Source organism: Meles meles, chromosome 11 (genome assembly GCF_922984935.1).
Source record: "Meles meles chromosome 11, mMelMel3.1 paternal haplotype, whole genome shotgun sequence".
In the NCBI taxonomy this organism is placed as follows: domain Eukaryota; kingdom Metazoa; phylum Chordata; class Mammalia; order Carnivora; family Mustelidae; genus Meles; species Meles meles.
The window spans coordinates 94,748,728-94,763,352 of NC_060076.1; the positions used below are offsets into that span (position 1 = coordinate 94,748,728).

At 63.3% G+C, this 14,625-nt stretch overlaps 1 protein-coding gene across 2 annotated transcripts; it reads right to left on the minus strand.

Moving 5' to 3' along the window:
• On the minus strand, positions 1 to 8,966 carry NINJ1 (ninjurin 1). Of its 2 annotated transcripts, none has more exons than XM_046023572.1 (4): positions 8,813 to 8,966; positions 2,181 to 2,406; positions 1,393 to 1,554; positions 1 to 548 (listed from the first exon to the last, which is right to left on the minus strand). In XM_046023572.1, exons 1-3 carry the CDS (start codon positions 8,885 to 8,887, stop codon positions 1,400 to 1,402), a joined length of 456 nt encoding a protein of 151 aa, XP_045879528.1. In that variant the 5' UTR covers positions 8,888 to 8,966; the 3' UTR covers positions 1 to 548; positions 1,393 to 1,399. The 2 variants fall into 2 exon arrangements, with proteins under 2 accessions (XP_045879528.1, XP_045879530.1); XM_046023574.1 differs by having other exon boundaries at positions 1 to 551.
• Between the last annotated feature and the right edge of the window lie 5,659 nt (positions 8,967 to 14,625).

The window sequence follows — 14,625 nt, forward strand, 5'->3', positions numbered from 1 at the left end:
GGAAGAGATGCATCAGCTTTATTGGTTGTTGGTTTAGAAATGTGGGGGCTCAGGCCCCTGAGGGGGGCGGGGCGCTGCCCCGTCACTGCTGGTGGAAGGTGTGTGCAGGGGCCGTGGCCAGTGGGGGCCAGCAGTCCCGCGTCCCAGGTCAGGAAGCACAGATGCCAAGGGTCCCCAGCGTGGGGCCTCGAAGTCCTCATTGCGCTGGCAGACGCGGGGGTCTCCTCATCACTCTGGAAACGTCCTGAGTCCAAGGCCGACTGGGACCCCTTGCCCACATCCTTGAGCTGCTGTGTGTCCGTGGTGACCACCACCCTGCCCCACTTGTCCCCTGGGCCACGCTCCAGGGCAACGGGCAGCTGAGGACAGAGCAGGACCTGCACTGGCCTGGGGTGGCCTAGCCATGGGCGGCTAAGTCCCAGGACAGTCTAGTGGGGCCTGCCTGGGCTCTTGCGGTTGCCAGGAGTGCCCCCCATAGGGAGGTGGGCCTCAAAGGGGAGGCGGCTCCAGGATCTGGGTAGCCGTGGTCGGGTGCGATCCGGGGGCATCTGCTAAGAAGGGAGAGGAGAGGTGTGAGGGCCTCCAGCCCTACTCTGGTGACCAGACTCGAGCCTGGAGGCCACTACGACTCCAGAGGCAGAAGGGACCGATTCTGACCTGGGCAAGCCTCAGTTTCCCTGCTTGGGTCAGTGTCAGGATTTAAAGGGGGGCCGTGGAGAGCAGAGGCTGGCGGGCTGATGGTCAGGGAGGGGCAGGACTGCGTCTGGGGCACACAGTCGGCAATTAATAAACAGCTGGGTCGCCATGCCCCGAGCATGGGAGTAGGCTGGCATCTGGAAGGTTCTACGGGGGACAGCCCTGGCAATAAACCAGGGCCAGCAGCCAGGTAGCAAGTGGGACCCCAGATGGGGCCAACAGCCATGGTGTGGGCAGAACAGACACATGCTGGCCCTGCTCAGGAGCCTGCCTCATCACCTGTGTGTTGAGCAGTCGGGTGTTCAGGCAGTGTCCCGCCCACTCGGCTGGGGTGCAGGGGCGTGGGGTGCGGGCGGGCTGCCTGTTAGCGGCGCCCGCCCTCACTTGGGGGCAGGCTCGAGGCCATATGCACCTGTGGTGCAGAGCCCGGGCCAGAGCCCCAAGTGTAGGACACATGCGCTGTGCCTGATCTTCTGCGTTCGCCCTGGAGACGGCCAGGGGTTCCCCGCCTCCCTGCAGCTCCTGCTCCCGAGGAGGGCAACCTTGGGTGGGTGCTCACCTCTCTGAGCAAGGACAGGGGATGAGCATGGGGGCTACATGGCCAAGAGTGCCCACCCTGTGAGGCCCAGACAGGACAGACGCCAGGCACAGAGGTCCGCTCGTGCTGGACAGTGGGGAGCCTGCCCTTCTGCTCACCTGAACCCTACTGCCGGGGAGCCACGTCCATCACAGGCTTCTGGACACCAAAGGCCGTGATGAAGATATTGACCACGACAATGATGAAAACCAGGCCGGTGGCCAGGTTGTTAAGGAAGTCCAGCTTGGCGTGCTTGGCCGGATTGTTGAGGTCGTACCTGACTGCGGGCACAAGGGAGCAGACACTGCACCGCGGCCCTGCAACCCTGGGGCTGCGGCCTCATGCAGGGTGAGAGCTGGGCCTGTGGTCTCAGCCCTGCAGCCGGGCTTCCGCCAGCACAGAGCTCAGAGTGGCCCTGCGCGCTGTCAGAGCAGAGGAACCAGCCCTGGGGGCAGGTCTGGACTGTAAGGCACACTGTGCTGAGCTCACGCAGGGAAGCCCCGTTCTGAGAGCCCGTGTGTGGTGTCTGGTGATCTTCACGTCTCCCCAAGGACCTGTCCTTATGCCCACCTTATGGATGGGGGAACTGAGGCCTGTGTACCTGCCCCAGGTCACACAGCCAGCAGTGGAGGTGAGCCCTGACCCTCACCTCAAGGGCAGGACCACCATCCATTCCCTGGAGACCGCTGCATTTTTCTATGTCCTCAACTTGGGTGGGTGGAAGGACAGAGACATGGGGGACCCTCTGAGGGCCGCAATGGGGAGCCATATCCTGACCGCATGGCTGAGTGAGGCCTATCAGGTGGTGAGTACCCTGTCCCAGGCAGTATGCAAGCAGCAACACCGGATCACGGGCAGGGTTGCCCCAGGGCCCTCCCCCCATGGAGGCCCCAGCCCAGGCTCACACCAAGGAAGATGAGCAGCACGCCCACGCCAATCTGCAGCACGAGGGAGATGGAGATGAGGACCACCAGGGGGACGAAGAAGGCGAAGCTGGGACCCTGCTCGATGACAGCCTTCAGCTGGGACGCGTTGGCCATCAGCAGCGCGATGTCCAGCATGCTCTCCGCGGCGCTCTTCTTGTTGGCGTAATGGTTCACGTTGATGGGCCGGTTCCGGCCCCAGCGGGATGGCTGCGGGGAGGGGGCAGTCAGCCTGGGACGGGCAGGGCTGTGGGGCTCGGTGGGGCCTGCAGATCGGAGGCCCACACAGGGCTGTGGGACGCCCCTGGGAGTCAGGTCCGGGAGGAGAGGCTCAGCACACATGCCGCTCTGAGACAAGAAGGCCACCATCCCGCCCTGGGTGGGGCCCTCTGGCGCCTTCCCTGCGTGCCTGGTGCCCCTGTCCGCCCTCTAGTGGCCGCAGGCCAGGGCGGGAAGGGATGAGCGGATGGTGCGGGGCCCTGTGCGCTCATCCAGCCGTCTACCGAGGCAGGGCTACAGTGGAACTTTGCTACTGCTTTTTTATTTTTACAAACAATTCTAAACCACTTGATTGAGGTGCCTTCACCCCAGGAGAAGCTGGGCACGGCAAAGGTAAACAACCTGGAGCCTCAGCGGGCACACACGTGACACCCTCGCGGCTCCCGGGCCTCTGCTCCAGACGCCTCCTCCTGCCTTTTATTCAGTATTTGTGCTGAGCTCTGTCCCCACAGAGCCTCTGGGACTTGGCGTGGGGCGGGGCACTTCCTGCCCCGGCTTCCCAGCACCTCTGCCTGGGAACAGGGCCAGGCCTCTGAGCGGGGCCGCTGGCCACACCTCATGCCCTCCACACCCCGCCCAGAGGTCACCGCCTCCAGGAAGCCCCTCTCTCCTGGGGTGCCAGCTGGGGGGAGGCAGGGGAAGGCCCTCCTCCCTCACTAGGCCTCCCCTGCACCCCTCGGTCCCAGCTCCTCACGCACAGGAGCCGCGGAGCCACCAGGCCCAGCAATGCGGCCTCCCGGGGCACTCGGAGCTCGTGTTTCTACAGTCATGAAAGATGCAGGCCTGGGAGGCAGGCTGCCCTGAGAGGGGCCGACACGGCAGGCGAGAGGCCCCCCCAGCTCCACTTTCTGTATCTGAAAGTCTCACCCCAGAAAATCCTGAACTCCAGAAGCGGGGGCGGGACAGGGTTCACTCCAGCTGCCTGTCTTGTTAAACTTAAATGTAATTGAGAATAACGTGCCCAGGAGGAAGGGAGAATGGGCGTGCAGAACAGAAGCCGTGGGACCTGCCCTGCCTTTCCTCAGCACCGGCGGCTAAGCAGCAAATCCACTGGGTTTAAAATTCCAGACCCAACACGGAAAGCCGGCTCCTGGGACCCAAACCCCAGTACTGCTTCTGGAATATTCCACCCACAGCCAAGTCCCGCTGGGGTCTCAACTTCACCTCTTCCCATCAAGAGACGTCAGGGTCCCGCGCAGGTGCCTGGGGCCAGTGCTCCCCACCGCCGGAGGCTGTCCCAGGCTCTGCTCCTGCACCGCTGCGGGGCAGGCCATGCCTCGTTCCGTGTGCGCCCCTCTGAGGGGCGGGTGTCCGGGGTGCTGGCCTGCACTGGGCACGTGCTCCCAAGGTGCACAAAGCCAGAAGCACCAAGCCTTCCCTCAAAGGCACCACAGTACTCATTCCGGTCCCCAGGCCCGGAGAAAACAGCCAGGTGCCCGCATGCACACCCACACAAGCACGGGCACATAAATACAGTGTATGAGCAAACAGAACCGTGTCTGCATGTATACACACGCATGAGCAAACACACACAGGCACACGTGTACATACCCAGTACACGCACGCACGCACGTCTAGGCTCACGGTGCTGGCCTGCGGAGGAGGAGGGAGTCCCTTCCCTCTTGAGCCCCTCCAGACCGTTTGAGCCCTTCATAGACACGCACGTCTGAATCCGAAGGACCCTCGGTGCCCTGTGTCCCCGCTGTCCTCCGCATATGGGACATATGTGAACCGCGCGCAGCTGGGTGTCCTCCTCCGCGGCGCCCCCCCAGCCCCATCCTCACACACACTCACTGTGGGTAAACTGAGGCTAGCAGGAAGCACCCATCCAAAGCCAAGAGCAACTGAGGGCTGCATGTGGAACACAGGCCCGGGGCTCAGAAGCCCCCTGCAGAGGGGGTTGGGGGCAGGGCTGGCCTGTGGGGGCTGTGTACTCGGAGGCACCCCCGGGCTCCAGCCGTGTGACCTCAGGACAGATAGCGCCCTCTGAGCCTCAGTCTCCCGTGTGGGCAACAGGGCCAGGAGCACACAACCCACGAGGTTCTAGTGCGCCTGGCCGCTGCCTCGCAGCCCTGGGGGACATGCCAGGGCCGGCAACACACGCCCCTCCTGCTGTAGGGCACTTCCTGCCACAGGATCATCTGCTTCCTGTTGAACCTGTGCAGTGATGGGGGCACCGGTGGGAGACCAGTCCCGGCCGTGCAGCCTTGACAACGTGCTCCCCCGCGGCTGGCTTGTCTCCCGGTCCGTCGGCCCCAGGCCACACTAGGAAGCTTTGGTACCCACAGAGTTCCCCACTAACGGAGAGGGAGCACTAACCTCCCTTTCCACAGAGTCGGGGAGCCGCGGTTCAGGGGAGCTGCCTGGGGCAGAGCAGAGCCCCGCAGCTGCCGAGAAGGGGCTTGGAGCTACAGGGGGACTCTGGGGCCTGGGTGATGGCTGAGTCCGAGGGAAGCCCCGGTCCTGGGAAGCCCACCAGGGTGAGGTCGGAAGGTGGCTGGAGCCTTTGACCTAAACTGACCGACTTCCCAGAGCCGCGCTGGGAACCACCCCCAGAGGCCTCTGCCTGTGACCTGAGTAGTGCAGGGAACAAACACCCTGGTTAATGTGTTCCCAGGGCCCTCCCCAAACCTCGGTAGTGGTCCCAGGAGCTGGGTGAGCTCTGGATGTGTTCCCCTAAAAACCAGGAAGCCTCCTTGTGGATAAGGAGCCAGAGGAGAGCAAGGAGGACCCCCTTGTGTGGACAGAAGCCTTGGGGTGGCTCTTCACAAGACCTAGCCCAGGGCGACTATGCGGGGCGTCCTCAGCTTGGACGGGGAGGGGTTGGGACATATGTAAGCCCAGATGTGCACCCGAGCAAGCACTGGGTTCTTGCCCCAGCTTAACGGATGCTGTAGTCCAGCCCCAGCCTGGATGGAAGGAGCTGGGGTGCTCACCCCAGCCTCCTGCTTCCCTGGGAGCTGAGACCAGGCCAGAGCCCACTGAGCCCTGCAGGACCCAGGGGTTTCAATTATGGCTGCTCTCTAATCCTGCCTGTTACCGACCCCAAACCCCACATAAGAGGGTGGGACAGGAGCTCCTGCCCAGAGGCACCTTTGCATTTCCAGGATGAGAGACAAAGGCCCCCACCAGATCCACAACGTCCATCAGCTGCCCGGCTAGGAGCTGGGGTGGCGCTTCCACAGGCACCTCTCTCTAGCACCCCTGAGTCCCACACACGCGTTCTCTGCCTCGGTTCCCTCATCTGCAAAATGGGCAGATGGAACTGACTGCAGGTGCGGAGGCCCCTCTCTCTGCTGGAGCACAGCCAGCGAGGGCACACGGCCTCCCCAAACAGCCACACAGATCTGTAACAAAAACTCTGAAACAGGAGAAAGGATAAGCAGAGGAAATGGCTGTGTGAGCCGAGCAGGACCCAGGACCCCGGATCCTGGCCCACCGTGGCCCCTCCGCTGGGGCGCAGCATATACCAGTGGGCCTCTGGGGAGGAACCTGAGAACTAGGAGGGTCTGGCAGGGCCTGGGTGTCCATCACCTGACCCAGTAGAGTGGACATGAAGTGCTCAGAGCTGGCATGAAGGCCACCGGGCACATGCCTGCCCTAAGTGGTCTCTGGATCCACGTCAGTGTCGCAGCAGGAAGTCTTGTTGGGGGGGGGGCGGGTTCCCGCAGCAGCTGGGCCGCAGGCTGGGTAGACCTGCTTCCTGTGGGCTCAGCACTGGCCAGCAGTGACCCTGCGGCCACGTCAGGGTGGCCTTTTAGAACTTGGCCAAGACCCTGCCAGAGCTCTCGAGATCCGCTGGGAAAGCAGAAGTGAGGAAAAGAGTGAACTTCCCCTGGGGAAGCTGAGCTCTGCACAGCCCAGATGTGGCCCAGGAGCCACATTCCAGCTTGTCCGGCTCCCTCCCTGCTGTGACGCCAGTGTCCACAGCAGGGCCAAGGCAGGTGTCTCCATGCCAAAACACAGCAGGCACGACACAGCCAAGGGCCATCCTCACAGTAAAACTGATGTTTACTATTCCTCCTGCCTCCAGCCACAAGCCCCTCCCACAGGGAAGCTGGACAGCCTGGTCTCCCAGAAGTCTTGGGGGCACAGGCGCAGGTGTGGGGGGGGCACCTGTGGGGTTCATCTGCTGTGGGGCTCTTCCTGGAGCCAGGCCACCCTGGAAGGTGAGCGACCTGCCCCACTGTGGCCCGCAATGGGAGTCCTGAGACTGACAGGGGTCTTCGACCTGGGCCTCCCAGTCAGTCCCCCCACCTCCAGGGGTGTCCCGGGGATATAGGACCAACCTAACCATCCACCTTGCCATCCAGTGCTCCCACTCTGGGTGATAAGTCTGAAGACCCCAGGAGTTTGCCCCTCACCCCAGCAAGACTTTCTTCCCACCCTGACCCTCACCCCCATCCACAGGGTCCTGCCACAGGGGAAGGTGCTGCCCCGAAGTCCTCTCCAGGAGTGGGTCCTGTAAGGTGCACAGAAATGTGACGACTATGTGCCCAGCACACAGCTTAGCCCCTGGGGTCCTCACCATGCTCTCCGGGAAAGACACTGCTCCCATCCTAGGTCACAGATGAGAAACTGAGACACAGAGTCACTGACTCAAAAACACACAAGACAGGTCCTGAAGGTGGGAAGGGCAAGGCAGAGGCTGGGGGGTGGTGTCAGGGCGTCCAGGCCCCAGACAGCAGGAGCAGTGGCCTCGAGGCTGCCCGCCCTTCCTGGAGCCTTCCCTGCCTGTGAATGGAGACACCCCCTACCACCACACTGGCTCTCAGAGCCCCAGACCTCCACACCTCCTCCCCAGTCCTGACAAGCTTGTTTGGTGGTACAGTCCTGGGGCCTCTCCATCTCTGTCCTTTCTGCTGGGATGTCCTCTCCCACACCGGCATCCACCCCCACCCCGGCCCTGCAGCACCCAGCGCCAACGTCCTCAAGTGCAGGAAGCCTTCTGATTCCACTACCAACCGCCCATAGATGGAGTTTAGCACTTTCCAGCTGGGCTGGTCTCAAGGCTAAGACAGCAGCTTAGTGGCAATGTGAAAATGGAGCCACATCTCCCCAGGCTGGTCCCAGGCCGACACAGTGACCCCACCCGACCTTCCTGGGCCCAAGACGCACGGGAGCCTGTCAGGCGCATGGCCAAAGCCGAGGGGGACAGAACAGGCTTGGAGCCAAAGGCACAGCCACAGGTTGGGAAGTGAGCAGGATCCCTCCCTTCCAACCCACCTGCCCTATTTGTTACCCGACTTTCCCAAAGGCAGGCAGGAGCATTTTGTTTTCTCTTTTCAGACTGGCACTAGAGGCCCAGAGAGGTGAGGCAGCCTCCCCAAGCACACACAGCCCTCGGCTCCAAAGTTCTTACACACCAGGGCAAGGCTGCATGAGGGTCTCCTCAGTCCTGGGTTTCCCCACCACGAAGCCAGGGACAAAAGTCCTGTGCCACCCGAGGGCTGTCAAGCTTTACTGAAGGGTCAGCACGGAGGCTGAGCCCCAGGAAGCTTCTGCCAAGAACAGGCAAGGATGGACAGGATTACTGTGTGTGGCCACCTGCACACAGGAGGACCTGTCCCTGCCACCTGTGCCTCTCTCACCCCACGTGTCCTCTCACACTCGGGCAGCACTGCCCCTGTCTGGTTCACATGGTTGAGAGACCTGGCATCCCTGCCCCCATCCCCAGGGGGTCAGAAAGTGAAAGAATGCTCAAAGTCAATAAGTCACCAGAGGGCCATGCCCAGGACTGCACCACCAACAGAGGCTCTAGGGAAATGCTAGGCCCTGGGAAAAGGGCATGACACCCCCGGACAGGACCTCAGGGAGAAGGGGTGCAACCGCCTCTCAAGTGGAAGTCGGGACCACTGCCCGGGGGCCTGCGGTGGGGACGAGCCGGGGCCACAGCCGCCCCAGGTTCCCCACCGGGGCACGCAGCGGATAGGGCGGTCGCAGTGGACACGGCGGTGACGTAACTGTCTGCCCGCTGCTGGCCTGCGGCCCGGAGGCTGGGATCCTGCGCGCCCGGGCGCGCAGCAGCGGGAGGAGATGCGGGGGCCGAAGTTAGAGCTTGGCGCGGAAGGCGGCGGAAGGTGGCGCCCAGGCCCCTCCACCGCGCGACTCCGCGTGGGCGCCTCCCGGCCGGACCCTCGCCCCTGCCGGGGTGGCCAGAGCCCCGGGGCCCCCGCTCGGACCGACGGCACAAGGCACGGGGACCCCGGCACCCCGCAGTGCGGAAGCCGCGCCGCGGGCCGGAGCCCCCAGGTGCCTGGGGAGCAGCCGGCGCGGGGCCCAGAGAGGGCGCGCGCCAGCCAAAATCGCACAGCGGCGCGGGCGGAGCGGGGCTTACCGAGGCGTCCGGGGAGCCGGGCGAGCCGGGGCGCAGGTCGCCGTTGAGTTCGTACTCCTCGGGGCCCGACTCCATCGTGCGGCCGCCGGAGCCACCTCGCTCCCGGCCTGAGCGCCGCCCGCGCCTGGGCCGCGGGGACCCGCTGAGCGCCCGCCCCCGGCCCGCCCCCGGCCCGCCCCCGCCCCGCCCCCGGCCCGCCCCCGGACTCCGCCCCACCGCCCCGGACTCCGCCCCCCGGCAGGGGCGGGCCGGCGGGACCCACCGGACCCCTCCCTCTCCCGTGAGGACGGCGGGGGCGACGCGGTTCGCCCAGGCCCCGGCCTCGCGCGGGCGGCGGCACGTCCGGCTCTACCGCCGTCGTGAACACTTTCAATCCCTGAAACGAGGCCAAGAGCCAGCCTTTCCAGGGCCACTTCGCTAACTTCGGGGCGTGCCAGGAGGGGGAGTGCGCCGCTGCCGGGGCACGGGTGTTCTCCCGGCGCCGCGAAGCCCGGGGGCCTGGCTCGCACCCGGGGCTCCCTGACCCTGGGCCCCCCAGCCCCTGAGCCCGGCCTCTTGCACGCCGGGGAGGGGAGGGGAGGCAGAGGGCGGTTGCCTCGGGTTGGGCCAGTTTGGTGCGGGCCCCCGCCCTGTTGGCGCAGCCTCCGTGCCCCCTGGAGGCAGGCAGGACCGACGCCCGGGGAGGCGCCCGGTGCCCCGGCGGGCCGCGGCGGGCGTCCAGAGCGCGTCGGCTCCCGCAGCCCTCGGCTGGGTTAGGCTCTGTTTCCCAGGGCGCCCGGCAAGGCGAGGGCCGCTGGGGCGGGAGGGGCCGGGCGTTACCTCCCGGCGCTGGTTTGCGAAGATCGCGCCGCTGTGTCCTCCGGTCCCGACCTCCGGCCAGGCCCAGCTGGCTTTTACCCTTCCCACTTCTGCCACAGTGTCTACTGATGTGTCCGCCAGGGCACCGCTAGTGTGCAGCGTGCAGGGCCACGGGCGGCTCGGGGCATGCCATGGTCCTTCTCGCGGCCTAGCAGGGCCAGGTTGTGGGGACTCTATAACCCTGAGCCATGGTAGCTGTGTGGGCTGGGGCAGGTGGCTGGACTTCTCCGTTTCAGCTCCCCTGAAGGGGAGTGGTGTTCTTAGGCCCTGCGGGCTGACCTTCCCCCTCCCCATAAACTGGCCTCGCAGAAGGTCAGCAGCAGTACCCTGGGTCAGGCAGCAGCAAGTTAGGCGGTAGGGCTGGAGGTTTGCTCATTCACCCTGACCTTACAGTAGGGATGCCTACAGTAAGCCAGGCCCTCTTCCAGACCGAGGGCTCTGCAGCTGGAGCCCGGCTTGTGTGGCGGCCCTGCCTGGGGCCAGGGACATTACTGTCTGACAGCCTTGGGAAGTGGGCGCTCCCCATCACCTGGCGAGGGAGGAAACCAAGGTGCGGCTGGGGAGAGTCCCAGGAGGACGAGCTCACAATCCCTGGGACAGATGTGGGCCGTCCAAACAGCAGATGGGTTGCTCCCCCAGATCTGCATGGCCAGCAAGTGGGCACTGTGGGGGTGGGGACCCAGGGCCTGCCTCCTGTCCAGGGTCCTGGCCACACTCCAGGCTGAGACTGCCCCTTCCCCACCGGGCACCTCATCCCTGCTGGGAGAGCAGTTTTATAAGTGAAACCGAAGGCATGGAAAATGCAAGTCACCCAGGGGCAGAAAAGGGATCTTCCACTAAACCGGGTCTGGGCCCTCCTGCAGACCTTTCTCTCCTCCCTGGTGTGGGGAGCGGGTACCCACTGGGTGGCGGCACCGCGTGCGGGCAGCTGTCCCAGAGTGTGCTGGTCTCTGAAGGAGCTGCCCATGGCCCAGTTGGGGGCTGAAGGAACTGAAGCTTGGAGACGTGGTCAGTACCTCCGTCCCTCCCTCTGTCTGTTCAGGGGCTATGAGCGGGGACTCCACAGTGCCGTGGGGGCAGGGCAGGTCTGGGCACAGCACCCATACCTGATTGCTGACACACAGCTGGAAACCCCAATTTTTAAATGTTAGTGCCTTTCACACAGAAGCAGTCCCCCCTCCTACTCAAGGGGCAGAGCTGGCTACTATAGGGGCCAGAGACAGGGCAGCCAGGAGAGAGGGTCCCAAAGGTGCAGGGGAGGCTGGGGGGATAGGAGGAGAGAGAGGAGGGCACCCCCTCAGCAGGTGAGAGGGTCTTGCTGGGCCGCGTGGGGGCTGCAGGCTGGGGGATACCGGGTTTCTCCTGTAGGCCCCAGCGCGGCTCAGAGCTGAGGTTCACCATTTGCTCCATCCCCAAGGAGGAAGTCGGGAAGGATTCTGATGTCACAATTCAACCTTTACACCTTGGTTTGTAGCCCCCCCCCCAGTTCACCTTCCTGGGATCAGGATCACAGCCAGCCCTCCCCAGCTGGGGCCCGCCCTCCAGGCCTGCCTCCCTTGAGAATCCCCAGGGAGGGACTTTCAGGCTCTGTTGTGTCATTCTTGCAGGCCTGGGCGCTGTGAGTTTCCCAGACTGTTCCTAGCACAGATGTAAAGGGTTTCAGATCCTCCTGCAGAGACGAGCAGGAACAGCCAGAGGCGTTCAGGATGCTGAACGGAGCTGTGGGTCCATGGAGGAGTGATGATGGGGCATGTCCCTGCAAGGGCATGGGCCGGGCAGGGGTGGGCTGGCCAGGCTCCCGCAGACAGACCCTGAGGCGCCCAGGCAGCCCACACCTTCAGACGCACCTGCGCACAGCGTCTCCACGGAGCTGTGTGGCTGGGGACATTCTTCTGTCTGACAAACGGGGATGCTGTGAAGATGAAGGGTCCCAGCCCGTTTGACACCAAGGCCAATGTCCAGCATGTGGGGACTGTGGAGCTTCTGTAGCCCTCTCTCACCTGGGGCAGGCTCCAGCAGGGATGACCCAGCTGGGGAGAGCCCAGGCCACAGGAACAACATCCTTCCTGGTGAGGAGGGACCCTGGTCTTGCCCCCCAACCCCCGCCACTCCCATAGCTGTGTCCCCACATTACCACGGGGAGAGCACAGTGCATCCCTCCGGGGCCCGGGAGGATGTGCGTGCAGACAGGCCATGTTTCCTGAACAGGAGTCTTAGGAAGTCATGGGCTCTCCGGCCCCTCTGTCTCTAAGAGGCATGGACCCTGCAGGTGGTGTTTCCATTTTCTGCAGGGACGGGCCGGTGGGGGAAAGGTGGCATGGCACGCCCCATGCGACCCAGCTGAGTGAGCCTGTGCTCGGTCCTGCCCCGGGAGGCGGGCTTTGCAGCCAGCGGCAGCTCCCGTTGCCACCAGGGCCCAGGCCGGCCTGCACATGCCCACTGCCAGGGAGAGCCACAGCACCAGGCAAACCCCGGCAGCTGGTGGCCCATCGCCCACCTGGTGGGACTGTGACACGGCAGCGGGTGGACCCAGGCTCTGTGTCTCCATCAGTTCCTTGCAGGGACCACAGCTCCCCCTGGATGGGGGGTCAGAGCCAGGAGGCGGGAGTGGCCACTCCATGTCCAGAAGGTCAGAGGAAGGAGGCCAGGCTGGTAAGGAGCTTCTGTGCCGTCACGCCCACATTAAAGACAGGAGAGGTGTGTGCCAAGGTCACGCAGGCGTGCCCCGGCAGGGATGGTAACGGGCCAGGTAGTGTGACATGGGCACGCACGCAGGTGTCTGCACCGCCTCCCGCAGTCCCCCAGAGAGACGTGACCCACCGAGGCTACCCAGTAAGAGGACTCTGGACCCAGAAATAAAGAGAGTGTCCACCATGAGGGAGACACCGAGTTACGGCCGTCCGCGTTTGGGAATGTCACATAGCCATTAACGGAGTGAGTGGGTGGCAGGCTGGCTGGCCTGGAGGGACCCGTCCGGTACAGCGGAGAGAGCAGTGACAGGCGGCTTCCTCCTGAAGCCGTGACCCCTCCTGAGAGCAGGGTGGGACTGACTTTACTTGTCGTCTCTGGGCATGTGTATCCGGCAAAGCCCCTGTCCTGGGCAGCCAGGGCAAAGGTAGCAGGATCCGTGGTCACCCCCAACCCCGTTGGTTCTTCCCTTCCCCTCTGTCACAGACTGCTGATTTTTAGCTCAGAAAATGGCTTTCCAGAAGAGAAGCTGCGTTTCCCGGCTCTCCTGCAGCTAGGGGTGCTGTGTGGCCAGGTTCTGGCAATGGAAGGGGACATGCGACATCAGGGAAGGGACCTGAAAGGGAGGGGGTATGCCATTCCTTATTACTTCCTTCTGTCTGCTGAGTGGAATACAGAAGTAATGGCCAGAGCTCCAGCAGCCACACTGGCCCATGAGGGGATCTTGGGCCTGAGAGTCTCACATAGCAGAGCTAAAGAAGGAGCCTGTGTCCCCAGTGCTTGGTGTACAGGTCTTTCCTGCGCTGCCCACCTCAAGACTTCTTGGGTGTGAATAAGGAAAAAAAAACTATCTTGTTTGGAGAGTCCCATAATTTGGGGGAGGGGTTGTGATACAATTGATTTAGATCCTATGTTTTTCATTAATAAGTAGTTTTTTTTCTTTAAACGCAGAACATATAACAGATTGAACCGCTTTCCCCACAATCTTATTTTGAAAATGTATATCAGATTATGTCACTGACCAGCTTAAATCCCTCTCTTCTTTTTTTAAAATATTTATTTATTTAAGAGAGATAAAACAAGAGAGAGAAAGCACTAGTCAAGCGGGCAGAGGGATCGGGAGAAGCAGACTCACTGCTAGGCAGGGAGCCCGATGTGGGGCTCGATCCCAGGACCCCAGGACCGAAGGCAGAGGCTTCACCGACCGAGCCCTCCAGGTGCCCCACCTCTGAAATCTTCTTAAAAAAGCCTAGCTCCTGGGCCCGGAACAGCTGAGATCCCTGTACCCTCCCCTCCCTTCAGCCCCCCCTCTGCCTTTCTGTTTATTCCATGGACTCTATGCTTGACGGTCTTTGTGCTCCCCAGTTACCCCACCGATCCGGCCTCCGTGTGGGTGGCTCTTTCCTGTGACCCGATCACAGACCATCTGCAGGCCCTCAGCCCCCCTCACTCCGTGCCCTGGGGCAGCTCCTGAAAGCACCTGCTTATTTATGCGCCTGCTGTCAGCCTCCTCCCTCCCAGATGCAGCCCCCCCACTCCCACCCCAAACCCTCAGCCCAGCACCCTGCCCTGCTGGGCCCAGGGCGTGCCCTAGTCCTGTCTGCTCTCAGCCTGCAGGCACCCCTCAGCCTAGCTGGCTTGGCCCAGCCCATGCTCCGCAAACCACTAATGACAGAGCTGCTGGGCTCCGAATTCCTGGCCCTGACATTGACCTCTGACTCAGGCCCTCAAGCTGATGGGCCGCAGGTGACCGTGGGAGTGAGGATGACTGTCTGGAGTCCCGGCAGGTGGCCTGTGGTCTGGCGAAGAGACATCGCTGGGAGGTCAGGTCTCATCTGGCTTCCTCCCACCTCTCCTGAAGGTCAGCTGCTGACCCTGGCCAGTCCAGGGAGCTGGCTGGGCTGAGGGCCCAACCACGGGCCGAGAGGAGCTCCTCTGGGCAGGCAGTAGCTTCTCCTCAGTAAATCAGTCAGAGAAGAGCTCCTGAGGGACTTGTGAGGCCCAGGCACAACCAGCCCGCAGCCTCCCTTCCCTGCTTCCCCCCTGCCTAGGGCCAGAGGCATCTCATTCTCCAAGTCTGGGGGTCACCTCCTCTAGGAAGACTCTGGATATGCCCAGGTCTCTCTTTGTCCCTCTCAGGGACACCCACTACCCCCACCACACACACACACACACACACACACACACACACACACACACACACACACACACACTGAGGCCCACTGAGGCTCAGGGCAACTTCCATGATGCTCCTGCCATTGGTGTCC

Excerpts from the sequence above, each read along its gene's own strand:
- NINJ1 (XM_046023572.1), bottom strand. The coding sequence starts at position 8,887 with ATGGAGTCGGGCCCCGAGGAGTACGAACTCAACGGCGACCTGCGCCCC. Across the intron at positions 2,407-8,812 it reads CCGGCTCCCCGGACGCCTCG|CCATCCCGCTGGGGCCGGAA; the intron begins GTAAGCCCCGCT and ends CCCTCCCCGCAG. Across the intron at positions 1,555-2,180 it reads CGTGCTGCTCATCTTCCTTG|TCAGGTACGACCTCAACAAT; the intron begins GTGTGAGCCTGG and ends TTGTGCCCGCAG.